The sequence below is a fragment of the Zeus faber genome (genome assembly GCF_960531495.2).
Source record: "Zeus faber genome assembly, chromosome: 4".
NCBI lineage: Eukaryota > Metazoa > Chordata > Actinopteri > Zeiformes > Zeidae > Zeus > Zeus faber.
Window position 1 is genome coordinate 20247198 of NC_137191.1, and position 21623 is coordinate 20268820.

Genomic DNA, 21623 nt, shown 5'->3' on the forward strand with positions numbered 1-21623 from the left:
GAGGGAATTAACTTTTCCCTTCTAAGGTAATGACTGAGTGATGTTGATGTGTTGCCATGGAAACTGGGAGTCAGCACCCTCAAAAAGAAAGAGAACTCTTGATCTACAAGACTGTGATCTTAGTGAGGACTTTGTTTTGAGAAATGACATGTTACCTAATGCCATTGGGCAAATAGGCTCACAATGTCATTTGGTTTTTCTAGTTATCAGTCACACTTTTTTCGAATATCACCTTTTTACAGTGAATTATATTTCAAAATTGCTATGGTGATGTATTCCAAACTGTTGTGATTTAAGAAATGATTCTTCACGATGTGAATTTAGTGACCTTCTGTGTATTCAAATGGGTGAGAAACCTTCCCCACAGGGACAATCAAGTGCAATCAAATAAAGCTTTAATTTCAAAGGTCTACATTTTATACTCATATTCTGATGTAAAGGTTAAGAAGAATTGCAAAGACATGGAACCATGGGAATAATACAAGTCACAGGTCCTTCATACTTGAAATGTATGATAACTTTCAATTTTCATCAGAATCTTAGACGAATAGACGATAACTTACCTTCAACAAAATATCACCGTGAAAGGGAGACATCACGAGGCTGCTCAAAGATCAAGTACATTTCCACAGAGACTATAGCAGCAATGCAACCGTCTGTATGCGTTGCTCATGTATTGGTTCATGTATTCGAAAAATGCCTTTCCAAAATGCGACTTCTCAGTCTTCCTCTAGTGTCCTTATTGTCACAGGCTCCAGGTCCTACTTTGTCCAACACTTGGCCATTCTGGGCAGAATTTATTTTTAAAGTTGTGGACAAAATACGTTCATTGCTACCAACCCAACTCCTTGTAAGGAGGCCTTGACCAGTCATGTATGAGGCCTCCGCTCCTTATTTTTTCACCTAATCCGCCCAATGTCCCCTTTCAGACCCCCTGTCTCTTCCAGACTGTCGCTGATTAAATGGATTTACTGGCTGTATCCTACTTATTTATTTTAAAAAAAATTGTTTTCACAGTTAGGTAGGATTATACAGAGATTTTAAGCCATATGATGCCATATGATGTCCTTTGTGTTCTCTCTATCTTCCGTTGGTCCAATATTACCAAGATATACTTTTTTTTTCAAGGTTTAAGGCTATTTATTAACACTTTAGAAGGCGCAGCAGCAATAGTTAACACGGTGCTGGTAAATGTATCTTGAAGAACGGCACATAAGGTCCTCACAACCCTCGGCTCTCACAGATTTACAGTGTTTGGCAGCTTGCACGACCAGCTCAGAAAAATGAATTTTGACTCCTTACTCTCCCAAATAAAAGGATTTGGGAAATTCCAAATTGCGCTCATCTTGATTCAGACCATCTCTCGCATGACCCTGCCGTGCCACTTTCTCTTGAATAACTTCATTACGGAGGTTCCCTCCCACCACTGTGACCTCGGTGCTCTGGACGACGGCGGCACCTTTAGGAATTTGACCGCGGCACAGAAAGTCACCGTCGGCGTCCCGGCGCTGCCAGATGGGACGCCGAGCGTCTGTCGCATGTTCTCAGAACCTCAGTACCACTTACTGTCCATGTCCAACACTAGCAATGTGACAGACAGCGTGCAGTGCCAGAGTGGATGGGTCTACGACCATAGCACCTTCAAATCCACACTGGCTACAGAGGTAAGTGCTGAAAATCAATGTACGATAATCAAAGTCCAAGCGTGAACTTTACGATTTTTGTTTTTGTTTCATGAATTCCTTTAAGTGGGATCTCGTATGCGGCAAGAAATGGATGAACAAAGCGACAGCCACCATTTTATTTGTCGGTGTAATGTGTGGAGCGCCTTTATTTGGTTATCTTAGTGATCGGTAGGTAAGGTGTGATTGAACATACAGAAATCGGGCAAATATGTGTGGTGTGCATTTTATGCTGAGTGGGTGGAAGGTAGGGTGGGGAAGTAGGGTGGGTGGCTTTGGAAAGTTCTGGCGAGTTGACCAAGTTAAGGCAAATTGATGGCTGAGCTTTCATTATTCATCATTCAAGTCATTCAACAAAGTGCACCTATCAACCCCCAGTGACACACCTACAGTACATGACATACATACAGTGTTAATGAATTACAAATCTTGAATTCACATAAAGTAAATGTTTGGTCAAAGTTCCCAACGAATGCCCTGTGTCCCATACAAATTCATTATCTATTCATAATATTAAAGCAGACATTTTGTTGGGGTACTAACTATATATCTTTATATATATATATATATATATATATATATATATATATATATATATATATATATATATATATATATATATAGGCTTATATATTTTAAAAACACATGCCTTTAAAGACCATCAAATTAATAATTTTGTGATCACAAAAATGTTTAATTCAGGATCAAATTCATTAACGAAATAATTGTTTACGATTAAGATCATATAAGATAACATATTAATTCAATGGGGGAAATTGAGGCCTTTTAATTCCAACCAATGTTTTAAAGTACTGCTCAATGTGTTTACTGAATATGCTTAACTATATATTTTTTTAATTCCCAGATTTGGCCGCAGGAAAACCCTCCTGGTGTCCTATCTGTTCACTATGGTGTTTGCAGTGTTAAGTTCGTTCTCCACATCGTATGTCATGTTTTCCATCATGAGGTTTTTCACCGGAGTGACGCTCTCGGGGATAAGCGTCATTTCTCTCGTTCTGAGTGTGTATCACATAAAAAACCCAAAATGACATCTTAGTCACATCATCCATTTTTAGCTCATTTAGTGACCTTTAATGACTTTTCTGCAGGTGTTGAGTGGATTGGCATCGAGCACAGGACCTTGGCCGGTGTGCTCATCAGTCTGGATTGGACGATTGGCAGCTGGTTGCTGACTGGAATCGGCTACTTTGTAAATGAGTGGAGGATGCTCATCCTGGTCGTGACATCCCCCCTGCTGTTTTCCATTCTCACTTGGTGGTATGAAGCTTTACATTGACACATAGAAGTCATATCAACTGGATCCTCGTCAAATGCTTGGGTTCACCACTTTCGTTGCCATGGCAGGTGGCTTCCAGAGTCTGCACGCTGGCTCCTGGCTCATGGCAAGTCAGACGCTGCTCACTTCTACATCTTGAAATGTGCCAAGATGAACAACAGAACAGAGTGCCTCGATGCCATAACGCCAGTGGTAAATATTTAAATGTAATTCAATTTAATTCAGCAAAAAAAATTTAATCTTGACACTTTTTATCTGACATTGGTTACCCACATTATCTCAAACAGTTACATGACTCTGTGCAAAAACCCGATTCTGATTGGCAATCAGTGGTCAGTTATTTCTGGATAATAACCACTGTCTGTTCATAATGACTCCTGTCACAGGCAACCACTTCCAACCACTGGGGCTCATCTCCCTCGTTTTACTACTCCACATGCATGTTACATGATGAGGTGGCCTAGTCACTTTAAGAACCAAAGACACATAAACTAAAAATAATTTACTCTGGACTGCATTCAATAATATATATAATATAATATAATATAATATAATATAATATAATATAATATAATATAGTATAATATAATATTATATTATATTATATTATATTATATTATATTATATTATATATCATTCAATCATTTGAACATAGAAACTACAATAGAAGACTTGAATGCAGATGTCCAATTTCGCTAAACTGATTTCACCTTATCAGTACACTAAAATCTGTTTCCGATCAAATTTGAGGTGAGAAATAAGCCATCCAGTTGCTGAATCTTCACTCATATTAGATCTACAAGGCCTCATCTAAAAGATTGTTCCTACTTTTACCGCGGTGTCTGGAGCAGGCTCTTTTGATTCATTCAATTACGGAAACGTTGGAAAATAAAATAAAATAAATACATCTAAGATTTTGTTTGGAGAAACATGGAGCGAAACGTGTGCCAGAGCCTACAGTACAGTCAACCCACCCTGGACACACACACTAACACACACACACACACACACACACACACACACACACACACACAGAAAGAAACACAGCAAATACTTATATTTCCATCGTCTGCATATTTGTCACACGGTTGATATTAATTCCTCTTTCTTTTAAAAGATTTGTGCTGGTTTCTGCGGCCAACAACAGAGCAGTTCCCAGCTGTTCTTAGCTCTTAGCTCCGATGCCAGCAGGTCCGGTTGTGCTCCAGCCGTGGGTGGAGTTACTCAGATGGAGGGCGGTTCATATTCTACCAAAGCCCTACTTTACCTAGGAAGATTCAAGATTATACATACAGTCATACATATATGCAGTGAAATGTCATGACACCCGGTAATTAGGCACAATAGGCTTTATATTCTATTTGAAGCCTAAAGGGGCTTCAAATCTGAACGGCTTATTTCACCACAGATTTTCTGAAATAGACAGCTCACAAAAAACTGACTGGGTTGTTTTATTTCACAGTTTGTGTGTTAGGTAGGCCCATCAGAGACCCAAATGTATGTGCACAAGCACTGAACAAGTGTGTTTTGCATAATAGGTCCCCTTTAAACTACGCATACTTAGTTCTAAAATCATTTCAAATCAATAATCTGTCTCAATATTCACAAAAAACCCCAACAGGGTGATTACAATGTACATAGTGTGTCCACATGAAACTTAAATTGGAGGAATGTTGTGAACTGCCATATATGTCTGTCCTGCTTAACCACAGACACTGTTGGAGTCAGACGTAACTCAGAGAAAAGATAAAAAGTACACATTTGTGGATCTAGTACGAACCCCAACAATGAGAAAGATTGCCATCTGCTCTGGCATAGTCTGGTGAGTGCAAGTATGAAGAATAATGAATGTAAATGATACAAGCAGGTTTTTGCACAAGTACATGAAAGAAGAATAAATACACACCACTATTCCATCTATCTATCCATCTATCTATGAAACTAGCTTTTCCTTGACTGCACTGTCAGAGCCTTGAATAATCTGGAAAAAATGTATTGATTATGACTTGTTTGCCTCACTGAAAAGTTTTTTGTTTTTTTTTGGTCCATTTATAGGTATGGAGTGGCATTTACATATTACGGGATAAGTCTAAATATCTCTGGATTTGGACTCAACCTGTATCTTTCACAGTTTGTGTTTACCACCATTGAAATGCCAGGGAAGATAATGGTCTACTACTTCCTGCTCAAAATGGGCAGGAGGCTGAGCCAAGCCGGGTCCCTCATGCTCACTGGAGTTTGTATTTTCATCAACCTGTTCATTCCTAAAGGTACTTATGGATAGATGGATGGGTGGCGGGTAGGCAGGCGAACAGACGCTTATTGATATTGGTATTAGACTGAAATATTTGTAATTCAACCTTTTCTTAAATTACAACAAGAAAGATTCATATTCAGTCTCAATATGTGGCTTATACTGTAGGCCTAAATGTGAATATAACGTGAGTGGTATTGGCTCCAAAATAATAATAATGAAGGGAAAATATAGCAGCAGGCAGCCATTCAAGGTATCTAGGTTGGATGGTGTGACAGTGTGAAGGTGATGTTATTGGGGTTTTATTTTGTGGAACCTACCCTGGTAAATGTCAGCTGTCCTTAGAAGCATATATGTTTATTAGGTTTAATACGCTACGCTTTATTTAATCTAATTGTATTCTGGTAATTCTTTGACTGAGTTATTTTCGAACATAATAAAGTTGAATAGTAATAAAGTAATAGACTGTAAAAACTGTAAAAATCTAGATGGAATTTCTATAAATTCCGAAGGTGATCTTTTTTTTTGTTTTCTGTAACTCAACGGATTAGTAATTCATTCATAAAGTAAAAGATTGTTACATTAGCCACATTACAAACGCAACACCTACCTCATATTTAACGTTATAGCTGCGCTTCTGTGCTTCTGTACAGTCTGTCAGAGTTTGTGTCTTATATTTCTTTAGTTTAAGTCCAATCGAATAATCAATTGGGTGGATAAATTCCTTTAGTTAAAGTGCAATCAGTGCAGTGACACACTTGACTGGGACCGATTTGGATCATATTCGGATGATGGCGTATTGGAACTGCACAAAATTCAAATCTTCATTGTGTCTGTGGCTTGGTTAACTGACATACAAACAGAGAGGGCACCAAAATGGAGAGCGCGTCGAAGCCAGCGGAGCTGCTGCATCTGTGCATGCCGCCATCTTGGTGAGGTCCCAATTGTCTAGACCAATCAGGGGACTGCAGTGCTATCACGTGACCTGTGCGCATGTGCGCAGTGATATCACCGTTGTGGAGATGACAAAAAACAGTTTTCTACTAACTTATTCCACAAAAATGGACCGATCTGGATCAAACTTAGATGAGGCCGTGTCGAAACTGCCCCAAATGCAAATTGTATTCATTGAGTTTGTTGGATCGGTGAGATCCATACACCACTGGCATCTATTTTTCATGAACAAAAACAGCCCTTCTTCGGAGGCTGGACCCCGAAAAAATGTGTCTAGTGGCTGTTGTTGTGAGAATTTTGGCGCCTAAAAACGGGTTCATGGTCCTGTTGTTAACTTCACTTGATGGTACCTTCCTGCAGATCAGTGGATAGCGCGCACAGTTATGGCTGTTCTTGGAAAAGGCCTTTCTGAAGCATCCTTCACTATCATGTTCCTCTACACGAGCGAATTGTACCCTACTGTAGTAAGGTAAGATACGACAACACAACATAACATGACATAACATAACATGACATAACATAACATGACATAACATAACGGCTTATAAATTCCCAGGGGAAATTCATGAAGTCCAACATACTGAGGAATCAGTGTAATCGCTGCCATTAACTAACTATTGTCATATTTTGTTGAATTGACATATTGATAAATAACAGATCATTGATACTTTTAGGCAGAATGGTTTGGGCTACACTTCCTTTGTGGCTCGTTTGGGTGTGTCCATCGCCCCGCTCATCCTCCTGCTGGATGAAGTGTGGCACCTCCTGCCGTCTGTGATCTACTGCGTGGTGGCCGTGGGGGCCAGTTTAGTCACCATGCTTCTACCCGAAACGATGAACGCACGTTTGCCCGAGCTCATCGAAGATGTCGAGGAACCGAGGTAGGTTGTTCATTTGAAAGTGTGCGGAATATTAATGTTTTGAATGTTACCTCTCAAATCTCATGCAATTAGAACATTTCAGTCGCTGACAATTTCAAGACAAAAGACAGCAAGCATGTTGGATAGAATATTTAGTTTTCGCTCTGAACCCACTTGCTAAATCATTATCAATCAAGTCAGACCAACTCTTAATTGCTATACATTAACACAATATCCGAAATGATAGTCATATTTGTCCATAGATCTAGACATTTTCTGAAAGCAGTAACAGCTTCAAATGTATTTAAACCTTGATATTGATTGTTTCTTTTTCCAACATTGCAGAGAAAGACATGCAACAGAAAACACCTAGATGACAATGCAAAGCATTGTATCAGAGTGAAATGTGTCCACAGCAATGTCACAATTAAAGCTTCACTCCCTCCTGCTAAAAACAATGTCATTCAATTAATTGTTGATGTGCAAACATAAAACACAAGTTTGTGAATTATTTAAATGTCTTCATCCTTTAATTTTTTGACTGGCTGTATGCTAACTGTGTTAGCTCAATGCAATGGAACTAGTCTGAGGTGACCACATTTTCAAACCCCTGTACCGGGACCCTTAAGTGTACCGCACGTTCATGCACGCGCACATGTATGCTCTTAATGGTGGTGGACACTTGTTACCAGGGTGCATCCCTGTGTGCATTGACAAATGCTGCCCCCCCACCCCCCCCCCCCCCAAAAAAAAGAAGGACAAGCCAGGATGGGTTAAATGCAGAGGCCTCATTTCACCATCCAGAGCATGTGTTTGCATGATAATTAAAAGATTCTTCTTATGCACGCACCATCGCCGTTTTCATCAGTATGGGGGACTCTTATTATGGGTCCAGCCTACGAGGCTATTGTTTTTGCTCTTGAGGTGTCTGGGAATGAGTAGCGTCCCAAGACAGTGCCCATTGTATAAAATAATGATTATCAACAGACGATGCCAGGGGTCTCAAGAGAGAGACAGAGCCCATTGTCAGGGGTCCCGGTGATAAGGAAGGTTAAAACGTGAACGGTGACCTATGCAAGTCTGGTCTGATGCTGTTCTTTTGTGATAAATCTATTATTTTACTCAAGTCAGCGTCAGCGGTCTCTCCTTCTTGATCAACACATCAAATTAATCAAGAAACTACATTCTGATTTTTATTTTTATTTTTGGCATATTTTGGGCTAAAAGTGTCTGTAACATGACGATCCCCGAACCCACGGACATGGTTTAGGTCTCGTTGGAACTGGGGCCTTTAAGACATCTTGTGGTGCAACTTTTATCCACATCGATCTTCATCTATCAACAACATGTAGCAGGAATTAGTGAAAAACTGTTGCAAATTTACCAGAAGTTTAAGGACTCTGGCATACGTTGATTAGTTTGTGGAGCAGGGCGCTTTATGACATGAAGAACCGATGTCATATAAGTCAAGGCTTCGTCTCTAGGTGCTCATTCGGATTCGGAGAGTTGCACTGTGTAGACCTGGTTGCTTCGTGTAGTAATTACCCTTGTTCAGACGACAGCCCAATCATTGTAAACTCACAGAACCTGGAAAACTGTAATACGTACCTAACACCACTAAACTGGAGCCTGTGTATTGTTGCCTCCAGCTATATTATTTCTGACATTATTATTATTATTATTATTATTATTAAGGGTCCAGACTCCTATTGTTTTTGGTCATGAAAAATTTACGTCAGTAGTCTAGCGATAGCATGGAACCAACATACCCACGGATATGATGAATAAAATTTGGATTTTGGCCAGTTCTGACATGTGGTCCTTCAAGTTTGATCCAAATATGTGACCCACCGCAGCAAAACCCACATTATCACGCATTTCTAAAATCACCAGGAGCAGCCAAATAAGTTAAAAAAAACCTTTCTAGAAGGAAAATTAGATTTTTCCAGATTCATGTTCCTTTGTGGGGTTTTTTATCCGTCAAAGTATTAACAAAACCGAGTTTGATTTCTAAACTGTAGATAAATGTTTAATCTAGCCACTGGGGGTACACAAGCCAGTGTATCATCAGTGCCGGTCCCATGCTGAGATGAATAGAGAGAGTTGCGTCAGGAAGGACATCCGGCGTAAAAACCATGCCAAATCAAACATGCGGACAATAAATCTGATATCCATACCGGATCGTTCGAGGCCACAACGATGGCTACTGGTGCCATTCCAACGGGGTGCCAGTGTAAATTGTGCTACTGTCGGCTGAAGAAGAGAAGAAGAAGAAGAGGGGGAAGGCGTGTCCGGAGACAGCAAGGGAGGAAGAAGGGTAGGAGTGTAGAGTTGAGAGTAGGAACCTTGAACGTTGGCACTATGAAGGGTAAAGAGAGAGAGCTGGCTGACACGATGGAGAGAAGGAAGGTAGATGTACTATGTGTACAAGAGACCGGGTGGAAGGGGAGTAAGGCCGGGAGTATCGGAGCTGGGTACAAACTGTTCTACCATGGAGGGGATGGCAGGGGAAATGGGGTAGGGATAGTTTTAAAGGAAGAATCTGTCAGGAGTGTTTTGGAGATGACGAGAGTGTCGGACAGAGTGTGCATAATGAGCATGAAGCTGGAAATTGATAGAGTGATAATGGATGTGGTCAATGCATATGCTCCCCAAGTTGGGTGTGAGATTGAGGAGAAAGAAGAATGCTTTAGTGAGTTGGTTGTAGTGGTGGAGAGCTTCCCCAAGGGAGAGAGAGTGGTCGTTGGAGCAGATCTCAGAAAAAAATGGGATAGTCAGAGAGATGAAGAAAGTAGACAGGAGTACAAGCTGATGCAGTGCAAGGCAAAGAGATAAGTGGCAAAGGCAAAGGAAAAGGCATACGACGAGTTGTATGAGAGGTTGGACAGTAAGGAAGGAGAAAAGGACTTGTACTGATTGGCAAGACAAAGGGATCAAGCTGGGAAGGATGTACAGCAGGTTAGGGTGATGAGGGATAATGATAGGAATGTGCTGACTAGTGAGGAGAGTGTGTTGAGAAGGTGGAAGGAGTACTTTGAGGAGATGATGAATGAAGAAAATGAGAGGGAGAGAAGAGTGGATGATGCGGGGATAGTGGATCAAGAAGTGCAGCAAATTAGCAAGGATGAAGTGAGAACAGCGTTAAAGAAGATGAAGAGTGGAAAGGCAGTTTGCCCAGATGACATACCTGGGGAAGCATGGAAATGTTTAGGTGAGATGGCAGTGGTGTTCCTAACGAGACTGTTTAACACCATCCTGGAAGGGGAGAGGATGCCAGAGGAGTGGAGAAGAAGTGTACTGGTACCCATCTCCAAGAATAAGGGAGGCGTACAGAGCTGTAGTAACTACAGGGGAATGAAGTTGATCAGCCACAGCATGAAGCTATAGGAAAGGGTAGTGGAGGCTAGGTTAAAAGGAGGGGTGGAGATCAGCGAGCAGCAGTATGGTTTCATACCAGGAACGATTACTACAGATGCAATGTTTGCTTTAAGAATGCTGATGGAAAAGTACAGGGAAGGCCAGAGGGAGCTGCACTGCGTCTTGGATTTTGTGAAAGCATATGATTAGGATGCCGAGAGAGGAAGTGTGGTATTGCATGAGGAAGTCGGGTGTGGGAGAGAAGTACGTAGGAGTGGTACAGGATATGGATGTCAGACAGTAGTAAGGTGGGCAGTAGGTGTGACAAAGGCATTCAAAGTGGAGGTGGGATTGCATCAAGGATCAGCTCTGAGCCCTTTCTTGTTTGCAATGGTGATGGACAGGTTAACTGATGAAATCAGGCAGGAGTCTCTGTGGACTATGATGTTCGCGGATGACATTGTGATCTGGAGCGAGAGTAGGGAGCAGTTTGAGAAGAGCCTGGAGAAGTGGAGGCATGAGGCATTAGAGAGAAGAGGAATGAAAGTCAGCAGGAGTAAGACAGAATACATGTGCCTGAATGGGAGGGAAGGCGGTGAAAAGCTGAGAATGCAAGGGGTGGAGGTGGAGAAGGCAGATGAGTTCATGTACTTGGGGTCAACCATCCAAAGCAGCAGAGAGTGCGGGAGAGAGGTGAAGAAGAGAGTACAGGCAGGGTGGAGTGGGTGGAGAAGAGTGTCCGGAGTGACCTGTGACAGAAGGGTTCCAGCAAGAGTGAAGGGGAAGGTCTACAGGACGGTAGTGAGACCAGCTATGTTGTACGGTTTAGAGGCGGTGGCCCTGACAAAAAGGCAGGTGGCTGAACTGGAGGTGGCAGAGTTGAGGATGTTGAGATTTTCATTGGGAGTGATGAGGATGGACAGGATTAAGAATGAGTTCATTAGAGGGACAGCTCAGGTTGGACAGTTTGGTGGAAAAGTGAGAGAAGCGAGATTGAGATGGTTTGGACACGTGTGTAGGGGAGATGAGAGATATATTGGGAGAAGGATGCTGAGGATGGAGCTGCCAGGCAAGAGGAAAAGAGGAAGGCCAAAGAGAAGGATCATGGATGTGGTGAGGGAGGACATGCGCAGAACAGAAGGTATTGGAGGCAGATGATCCGAAAGGGGAAGAAGATAAATGTTTAACCGCGGAGTTAAATATTCCAGTTAGATCACATGGGGAAACTCAGTTAAATTACCGATACGCTGAATAGCGATGAACAACGCCGATCAATCGTTTCCTTTAAAGCGACCGACCAGGTGAAGATCATTCCTCCATATTCCATGTGATGTGAAGTCACAATGTGAAACCGTTTTGATAAAGTTCAATCTTTAAATCATACTACTTTTACACACACACGGAGACATCATTGTGGAGGCGGCGTACACCAACGTATACCAACGAGGAAGTCAAGCTGACGTCACTTCCGTAAACAAGACGAGGATCCGGTTTCACTTGTATGTGAAAACTTTCATCTCCATGTTGCTATAGATAACGAGAAGTGGGTGGTGGAACATCTAAATCGTAATGTGGACCGTAATCTCACCAGTGCGATAGATCCAAATCAGTGTAAGCAGCGCATACTGGACTTCATTTTCCGCGATGATAGTCAGTTCTCAGACAGCGATGCTGAGACTGATATCGGTGTTATCCCGGACTTGGAGAACATTCCAAACAGCGGATTTCAACCTGAATGTGATGATGAAACGGAATATTTTCAAGAACCACCAGAGGAGACCGCTGATATGCCTGTTCTTGTTACAACGGAAGAAGTTGGCGAAGTGATGAAGTTCTGTTGAGGTTGGTGATGGACAAGTAGCAATGGACAAGATTCTCACGTTTACCTGCAAATGCAGCCAGGGGCCAAACGAAAATGAAAAGAGGCCCCTAGCAGGTTCTAAGAGCGTAGCTGGGGAAGGGTTAGGGGTTAGCCCACATAATAACTCCCAAGAATTTTGAAGATTTTTAGCATACGCAAGGTTTTAGCATAGGCTATGATAGAAAGGTGTCAGAACATACAATGCGTCGCACTGTGGGGCTGCATAGCTGCAGACCGGTTAGAGTGTGTGAGAGAATATGCAGATGATCAATGCTCATGAAAGATATTGCTTTACAACCAAGTGCTGTCCAAATGCTAAGAGGCATATGTTTTGTTTGGGGACTACTCCTGACTCCTCTTTATCAGGAGATCTTACATTCCTGCCAAAAATGGCACAACTTTTTCTTTTAATGATGGTGTTTGATGTCCTTCGTTAAAAACGTTCTCAGGTGTTAGTGAAGGCAACAGCGAATCACATGGTCTTGGGAAAGGCCCAACCGTTTCTCCGTATATAAAGCTGGCTTCTTCAAATGTAAAACTAGACAGAACAGCATCACGCTCTTGAAGTGCATCTGTATCTTTTTCTCTATTCTGCAAAATAAATATCTTTCATAATCTCAAATTGTTTTCCAGTTGCGAACAGGTTTACCTCACCGACCATGCAGTGAGAATTGTACAACATGTGCCAATGCTGACTATGCTGCTAGGAGCCACACCAACAAAGGTCAACCTACGAGGGTATGTTTATCCTGAAATACGTGATTTTTTCCTTCGTTTGTTAAGAATAACCTTTTTAGAAACGTGTCTTTTTACGACTAAACGTAGGTGTTACTATCATCACATCGCTACCATCACATCACTTATCCCTCAGAAGAGGCTGGGAAAACTATAGAAATTACCCTTAAACATAATTACCAGTTGAAAAGGTGTTAGTAGTTAATTATAAGCAAACCAGGTTAAATCAAATTGCATTGGAAAAAGTATAAAATGATAATGTAAAATAAGATTGAATTGGTTCCTTCAGCCGGTTGGTTTCTCCATCAGATCTGATGATTGTTGAATGTTCTTTCTTGTTCCACCTCTTCTTGGTTTTCTTTTTTGGTAAAGTGCATCATTTGTGGCACGGTGGCACAGTGCATTGCATTAATTGTGTGTGTGTGTGTGTGTGTGTGTGTGTGTGTGTGTGCGCACGTGTCGGTCGCCGTAGCTGCACGTATGCCTGTGTTGTGGTGTGTGCAGTGACAAAATAAAGACGAGCTAAGCTTGTCCAGTTTCGTTCATTCTGGTGGTATTTCTCACAAAGTCACTCTGTGTGAAGTCTTGGTGAGAAGAATCCAAAGGTTCCCACTAAACCTCTGTTTTTACCTTTTATGGGCTTATAAGTCTCTCCCCTCCTCTCTGTCTCCAACCAACACCCATTGTCTTTGAACGTATTCCCATAATTTGGGTTTTCTAGTGCCTTGTCACGCATGGCATAATTACTGCGCTCAGTATTATCTCTAATGAGACAGTATGATATGAGTCATATACTGTATCCCATTGATAACATATTGTTGTATTATTAAGTGTGCTGCCTGTACACTTACTATAATTGCACAAATTATTATTATTATTATTATTATTATTATTATTATTATTATTATTATTTTCACGCTATTATTTAACGCTACTCCTCCCACAGTTTTCAAGCCGCATACACGCGAGATACATCAAAACGACTGGGTCCATCCCGACAAATGTGCTGTAACTTTGTGGAAGGTTTTGGCCTGTGGTTTCCAAAATATTTCACAATTTTTCCCCCTCAGAGGTTTCCCGTGGGAAAACCTGGCGGGCACATAGTAGCTGTAGTTTCCCACCTGACGCATGTGCATGCTGCTTTGTGAAAAATCAGTTCAGAGACTGATTCATTAAAGTAGATTGTGCCATTAACATCGTGAAGACCTGTCACTCAGGCAAGGGAAGACAATCTGGGAGGAATTCTCATCAAATCTCAAATGTAAATTTTCATTGTGGAGCTGGCTGGCTGGGTCTGCTAGGCAGCTGTTAGGTAAATGGTAGATAATTGATGTTCTACTTGAGACGTGCAAAGGTCGACAAAGTAGAACAGTTCAAAGCAGTTTAGAGCTGGCCTTAGGCATGAGGTAGAATACTTGGATGGACAATATTTTAATAGACATGACTTCTGCCAAACGATTGAAGATGATGAACAAATGGGGTACATCACCATATTCTAATATGTATGAACATATGCATTATATACCCTAAATGTTCTTTTATATTTTCTTTTCTTTGTCTTTTAGTTTTTCCTTCCTGTTATGATTATAAAAATGTGTTTCATATACTTTTATGAACATGTTTTGAGATGATTCCTATTTCCAAATGTACACTGAAAAATGTATTCATTGGATCAACTTTAAATAAAAAAATGCTTAAATTAGTCAACTATGTACAGTATATCAAAGCTGTTCTCCACTTGAAATGGAGAAATTGAGGTGCAGATTTTAAGTTGGAAAAAAAACGTACAAAATATAGGTTTAACAAATGAAAGCAACTTTTTTTTAAGTCGATCCAATGACTCAAATCCCATGATTTTTTTCCAGCGTAAGCCATGTGTAGCCAGCGTGTGCGCCATTTAAAAATAATTATCTTTTCACCAAATAAATGAAACAGCTGTTGAGAGCTACTGCACTCTCTTCCTTTGTTGCTCACTAGATCGCTGAATGCAGCCGTGAAAGGAAGGATAAGATGAACAATTCTCAGACACATTTGGGGGGAACCGCTCCAAATATATCACTTATTGATATGGGTGCAACCATTTTTCCACGGCGTTGAACTCAGTAAAATATTAACCTCGGAGTAGTCGCAAAGAGAGTCGGGAACAAATGATTGCTTTGTCTGGAATGAGATGAACAGGACGGTGCATTTCCAATGTGAATTCGACGGCAGGTGAGGTTTCTTGTTCAACGGGGGAGACGACACGTGCGAGGGAGGCCGCCATGAAGTTCGAGGACATCCTCTCCGACGTGGACGGATTCGGCAGATTCCAGTGGATGATCATCCTGATCAGCTTCCTCTCCAGGTTCACGCTGCCGTGCCACTTCTTGCTCATCAATTTCATCGCTGTCGCTCCGGCCCACTACTGTGACCTCAGCTCCCTGGAGGATGGAGACTTCGGGAATTTATCTCTGGAGCAGAGGCTCGTCGTGGGCGTGCCGCTGCAGGACGACGGAGCTCCGAGCTCCTGTCGGATGTTCCCGGAGCCCCAATATCAGCTGCTGCTCAACTCCTCCAACTCCTCTGGGCTTCACGCGGTGGAGTGCCAGAGTGGGTGGGTGTACGAGGACACCCGCCTCAAGTCCACTCTGGCCACGGAGGTGAGATAGCTTCACACTCGGGGAGGGGAAAGAAAAACAATCTTTCTACGGTTCTTCTTCCGCTTCCGAGTAAATGTCGTGTAAAAATCACGGCTCTTACGCTTTGTAATGACATTGTTGTGATAGAGAGCTACCCACCGCTGGAAACATCATAAAACAAACTGTGCGCGCAGTTCACAAACCGACAACGATGAACTCTCGTTCACCGGAAATCCTCCCCTCGCCCAACCGTGCGTTACGCCAACTGAACCAAATGGAAAAAAACAGTCGAAAGTGGGATGACTCATTTTACTGTGACTCGTCAAGAAAAATCTCAAAAAGAGTTTGAAACTTTCCTCGCGACGAACGGTCGTTACTTTCGCCGAGTCGTATTCTGGCTGGAACGGATCAATGCGATGAATCAGTACAGCCTTACAATTTTGATCTTGCAACAGAAAAGCTCATTTATTCATCGTTATTATCATTATATCCATTGCTTGTTTCTTTTTTTAAGTTGAATTTCAAAGGATGATCAGGGCACAGCCGGCCAGAGGTTGACAATTCCAGGTCCAGGTTGCTCCAGCACCGATCCAGTTGATTCCACTCATTCCACTCACTCTGATCAGTCAATCCACATGCTTGGCTCAAAATCCAGGATCGGAATTTTAACTTCCCAAACCTGGATTTTCCCCCAGATTATCTCTCTGCTCTCTACACAGATGTCAAATTGTGCTCTCCCTCTATTCTTTTTTATTTTTATTTATTTTTTTAAGTGGGACCTGGTTTGTGATAAAAGAGGAAAAGGCAAAGCGACCGCCACCATTTTTTTCATCGGAGTGATGTTTGGAGCCATGACCTTCGGCAGTCTGAGTGACAGGTAGTCTCATGTATAGGCGTAATAATTTAGTAATAACAAATTAATAATTTATAATTACATATTCATTGTTATCCATGCCCATATGCATGTATTATATGCCCATATACATATTTATTCATTCTGTAAAATATATCCATCTCTTTTTATATTTTATAAGCATACTGCCACTTAAACCCAACTACTGTCTTTTACTATAACTTAACTTGTTGTGTGCAGAGAATTTGATTTTGTATATTCTATATATTTGTGTATATTTGGTTATTTTCGTTTTTTTATTTGGCTATATATTTTTTTTCAGACAAGCTTTTATCATGCCAATCGTCTGTTATGCACCAAATCCCTACCGTGACAAATTCTCTGTATATGATATATAATTCAAGAGTAAGTATAAACCTAAAGAAACAGGAAAAAAATAAACCTACGACAGATCTAGAATTATGAAAATATATGTCATGTTATTCACATCATTACTCTGACATAATCCATAATTCTGACACTGCTATCTTTCCCGCAGGTTTGGCCGTCGCACCACGCTGCTGGTGTCCTATGTGTCCGGGATGCTGTTTGGCCTCGCCAGCGCCTTCTCCACATCCTATGTGATGTTCGCGGTGTTGCGCTTCTTCACGGGGTTGGGCATCACCGGCATCGTCATCGTCTCAACGGTCCTAAGTAACTAGAACATCCACAAATATCTATTTCACGATCGCTAACAACGCGACGCAATTTATTTCTAATGTAGACCAGATGAGCACATCGTCGATATGAGGGTGTTTTCTGTTTTACTTTCCAGGCGTGGAGTGGGTGGACATTGAGCACAGGAAGCTGGTGGGAGTGCTTGACAGCTTGTCTTGGACGTTCGGGAGTACCATCCTGCCGGCTATCGCTTACTTTGTGACCGACTGGCGGCTGCTGACCATCAGCATCACCTCCCCCCTTGCCCTGGCCATCCTCATCTGGAGGTATACCACTCCAGAGCTCCAAAAACCCATTGGTAATTGGGTTTGTGCCTTGGTAAATATGGTCACAAATGTAGTTTATATTGTGAGTAACGCCATCTGTGCCCACGCCTTCAGGTGGATACCCGAGTCGGCCAGATGGCTCATCACCAAGGGAAAGCTGGAACAGGCCCAGGGATATTTGGAGAAATGTGCCAAGATGAACCAGAGAGGGGAGTGCGCTCATCTGCTAGAAGCAGAGGTTAGAGTGGCCGAGGTCCACCCCGTCACTAAAACTCTTCTTTGAATTCAGGAAATCCACAGAAATGTACAAGTACAACAGTTTTACTGACTGCTCTGGCCTACTCACTTTTTTTTTTTTTTTTTACCCCAAAAATGTGTGTTCTCTTCAGACACTTTCTAGCATCGTTGTGACAGAGAAGAAATCCAGGTCCTACTCCTACTTGGATCTGGTCCGGACGCCCAGGATGAGGAGGCTGGCCCTGCGCACTGGCATCGTGTGGTCCGCACTCCCAAATTCCTTAATCAGCTTTTTTTTCCTCCACGGATGCCTTTTAAAATGTCCTTGTGGTTGGATTTAAAGAGGCTAATCGGTGAAACTGTCCGTGTTGAGCGGAGTGCACGATACAACTCCCAGGATTCCATTTGAAACTGCAAATTCCATTTTCTTGTTTCATCTGAGGCGGTGGTGATAGTTTTTCATCATTTTTTGAATGAATCTTCATCCATAGCGACAGTTTACTGATCACCGATAGTTTCGCTGCTTGATCAAATTCACGGCTGCTGCCTTTCACTAAATTGTCCGTGGCAGACCCCGCCACCAGCAATGGAAACAGCATAAAGAGGAGCATGTGCATCGCCCCAACATGAATGCGCGTTTCTTATAAAAGAACACACCTGGCACCTAAATAAAGTAACAAATATGGGATTTTTTAAATTAAAATAATGTTATGGATTACAACTTTAAAGCTTGAAGGCTGCCTCATATGTGAATATATATGCACATATTATAAATATGATATAATTATGGCTATACAAACTATTTATTATTTGGACTTTTTTTTATAAAATGATTGCAACAACTTTTCTTTAAGGCTAATTGAACCTTTTTATCTTTTTAGGTTTTGCGTGGCGGCGGCGTACTACGGCATCAGCTTCAATATCTCAGGCTTTGGCCTCAACATCTATCTCACTCAGTTTACTTACGGCTTAATTGAATTACCAGCAAAAGTAATGGTTTACTACTTACTGGATAAGATAGGGAGGCGACGCAATCAGGTGGGAGCTCTGCTGTTGGTCGGGCTGTGTCTCCTCATCAACATTTTAATTCCAAAAGGTAGCAATTCAGAATTGATCTCTTTAAAATTCTCAGTCGATGAATTCTCTGTTCAAGTGAATAGTCCACTGTGTTTATTTGTGTCATATTTGTGTAATGTTTCTTGTTCTACTATATGCACAGCGTCTCATTCAATCTATTGATTTCCAGACATGTCTACCATTCGAACGGTGGTAGCGATCGTTGGAAAAGGCTTTTCTGCAGCGGCGTTTACAACCATCGTGTTGTACAGCTCTGAGCTCTACCCAACTGTGATCAGGTAACTCAGGAGGATGCGATGCATTGGTTGCATTTGATACTTCAAAAAGCGTGACGGGCTCATTTAAAAGTAGCTCTCAGATGAAAAATACAAGGGAAATAAAGTATTGTGTCAAACAGTCACTGGTTTACCACTTACCTTGAATCAAATATGTGAAATTGAGTGAAATGACACCACATGGCAGGAGGTTCATTTTCGCTGAAATTGCAGTCAATTTACAGTGAAAATAAATGGTACATTTTCACTATTTTAAAAAAGCTTGGAAGTGGTTTCAAGCCGTTTTACACCGTTGTAGTTTATTTTTTTCAAGACAGGGACGGCAAACAAGAGAAAATACTACAATTCTAATATGGTCCAGGAATGTGGAATGGTGGGACAGAACCTAAAAACAACAACATATCCCCTTTATGTAGAACAACGAGAGCGATTGGAATACATGATTGACAAATACACTGAAGAAAGGCCAAAATGTGCCACGGGACATGAGTGAAGTACCAGTAAATGAGCACATGATGTAACCTCCTCTGGTTGATGACATCATCCTCTGCTTATATCCACCAGGCAAAACGGCATGGGCTACAACTCGTTCATGGCCCGCATCGGGGTGGCGGTGGCCCCTCTGATCCTGCTGCTGGACGAGGTGTGGCAGCACCTACCGCAGCTCATCCTGTGCTCGGTGGCCGCTCTGGGGGGGCTGGTGGCCTGGACCCTCCCTGAGACCCGCAAGAGGTGCCTACCCGAGACCATCGAGGACATCGAGCGGCAGGGGGGGCGTCTCTCCGTCTAACTTCGACCCTGCTTCAATCCTTCATGTGCTGACGTTGTTTCTGATTGTTCTTGGAGATGTGGCGCCTTCACCTGTACACCCCAAGTGTAAAATATAAATACATGATCTAAAATAAAGACACAGGGTATTTTTTTGTTTTGTTTTGTTTGGAGAAGCGGCGCAAATTCTACCAGAAATCTTCAACCGGTCGTTACCAGCCGTTTGGGCTTTCCAGATCTGTCAAGGTAGTCTTCCCCGCCATCTGATCCAGCTCACCACCAGGTGGTGATTGGTAGAAAGGTCTGCCCCTCTCTTTATCCAAGTGTCCAGAACATTATGGCCTCAGCTCCAATGATACGACTACAGAGTCGATCATCGACCTTCGGCCCAAAGTGCTCTGGTTCAAGTCCACTTCAGAGCCCCCTTGTGTTGAAACATGGTGTTTGTTAAGTCCAATAACAAAAGCAGGCAGTGTCTCCCGATCACGTCCCTCCAGGTCTCTCCATCATTGCCCACATGGCCATTGAAGTCCCCCAGTGGAACTATGGAGTCACCAGGTGAAGTGTTTTCCAGCCCCCCTCCCCACACTGACTCCAAGAAGGTGGTGTACCCAGAACTGCTGTTTGTCGCATATGCACATACAACAGTCAGAGAGTGAGCATCCCCTCCCCTGCTCGGCGCCCCTCCCCCTGCGCGACTCCAGAGTAGGAGAGTCTCGTGGAGTCCGACGATGTCCACCCAACCTCCTGCACAAGCTCTGGCTTCCCCGCCACAGAGGTGACGCTCCACGTGCCAAACGCTAGTTTCCATTCCCCCGGTCCGGCACACCTAGGCCCACTCTGCCTCTGCCTGCTGCCCAGTGGGCCTTGCACCGGCCCCCGATGATTTGCCTTGTTCCTCTTACAGGGTCTGCATGAACGGGTTCCAAGCGCCACCCGGTCACCAGGCGCTCGCCTGCAAGCTCCACTCCTAGGCCTGGGGTGGGCTGCGGGTCCCGGTCTCCTTAGCCAAGGAGAGGTTCTTCCAGCGGCTTTTGGATGTTGTCTTGATTGTTATTTGTCTGGCCCCTCACCTGAGGCCAATCCGCAATAGGTGGCCCCAATAGGCGCCGTAGCACTAGACAGCACAGCCTACATGTGCATTAGGGCACTCAAACCTACCCCACGATAGGGTTACAACTCCCGGGAGGGGCATGTACACTTGTAAAAAGTAATTTCAAACATGTACCTAACTTAATGAACCTTATTAACTGGGAATTCATAAAAAGGATACCAAATTATACTATACTTCCAGATAATAAAAAATAAAAAAGCACACATTAAAAATGAATCACTGTATACCTGAAGAAAAATGTTGGTGAGATTGTTTAATCCCAGTAAGTGATTGGTTATTTCAAATGGTCTGTAGCCATGTTTGTAACTTAATTACACACTAGTGAGAAAAAACGTCATATTCAAATTTTGATAAAAACCTCAGACGATTTTACGGTGACATCAGAGCTCGTCAACACTGTACATGCTGGCATTTCCTGTATCTTGCTCCGTCCATGCAATAGGGATTAGCGCATTCATTTGGATTATTGAAGTTATGATTGCATTTTTTGAATTTGTTTTGTTTTTTCTAAATCTTCTATATATTTATACCCTTAGCTCAAACACATCACCAACTTTAGTGTTAAGTAAGCAATGTTAGCACCATCTGTTGGCCAATGAGACTGTGGCACTAAACACCAAAGCCCAAATCGAAACAAACTTATAACAAACTTATAAGCTTTAAACACTGGCAATTTATGAACATATCATGGTTCCAAA

The 21623-nt window shown here is 42.3% G+C and overlaps 1 protein-coding gene across 1 annotated transcript; it reads left to right on the forward strand.

Moving 5' to 3' along the window:
* Positions 1–1283: 1283 nt before the first annotated feature.
* LOC307229474 (solute carrier family 22 member 7-like) lies at positions 1284–19833 on the forward strand (the record flags this gene model as incomplete). The annotated part of the gene is made up of 18 exons (XM_079999473.1): positions 1284–1664; positions 1750–1853; positions 2548–2702; positions 2792–2960; positions 3048–3171; positions 5111–5249; positions 6548–6656; positions 6862–7068; positions 8532–8644; positions 15212–15639; positions 16392–16495; positions 17010–17164; positions 17286–17454; positions 17569–17692; positions 17844–17953; positions 18573–18787; positions 18938–19046; positions 19608–19833. 18 exons carry the CDS (start codon positions 1284–1286, stop codon positions 19831–19833), a joined length of 3141 nt encoding a protein of 1046 aa, XP_079855599.1.
* Between the last annotated feature and the right edge of the window lie 1790 nt (positions 19834–21623).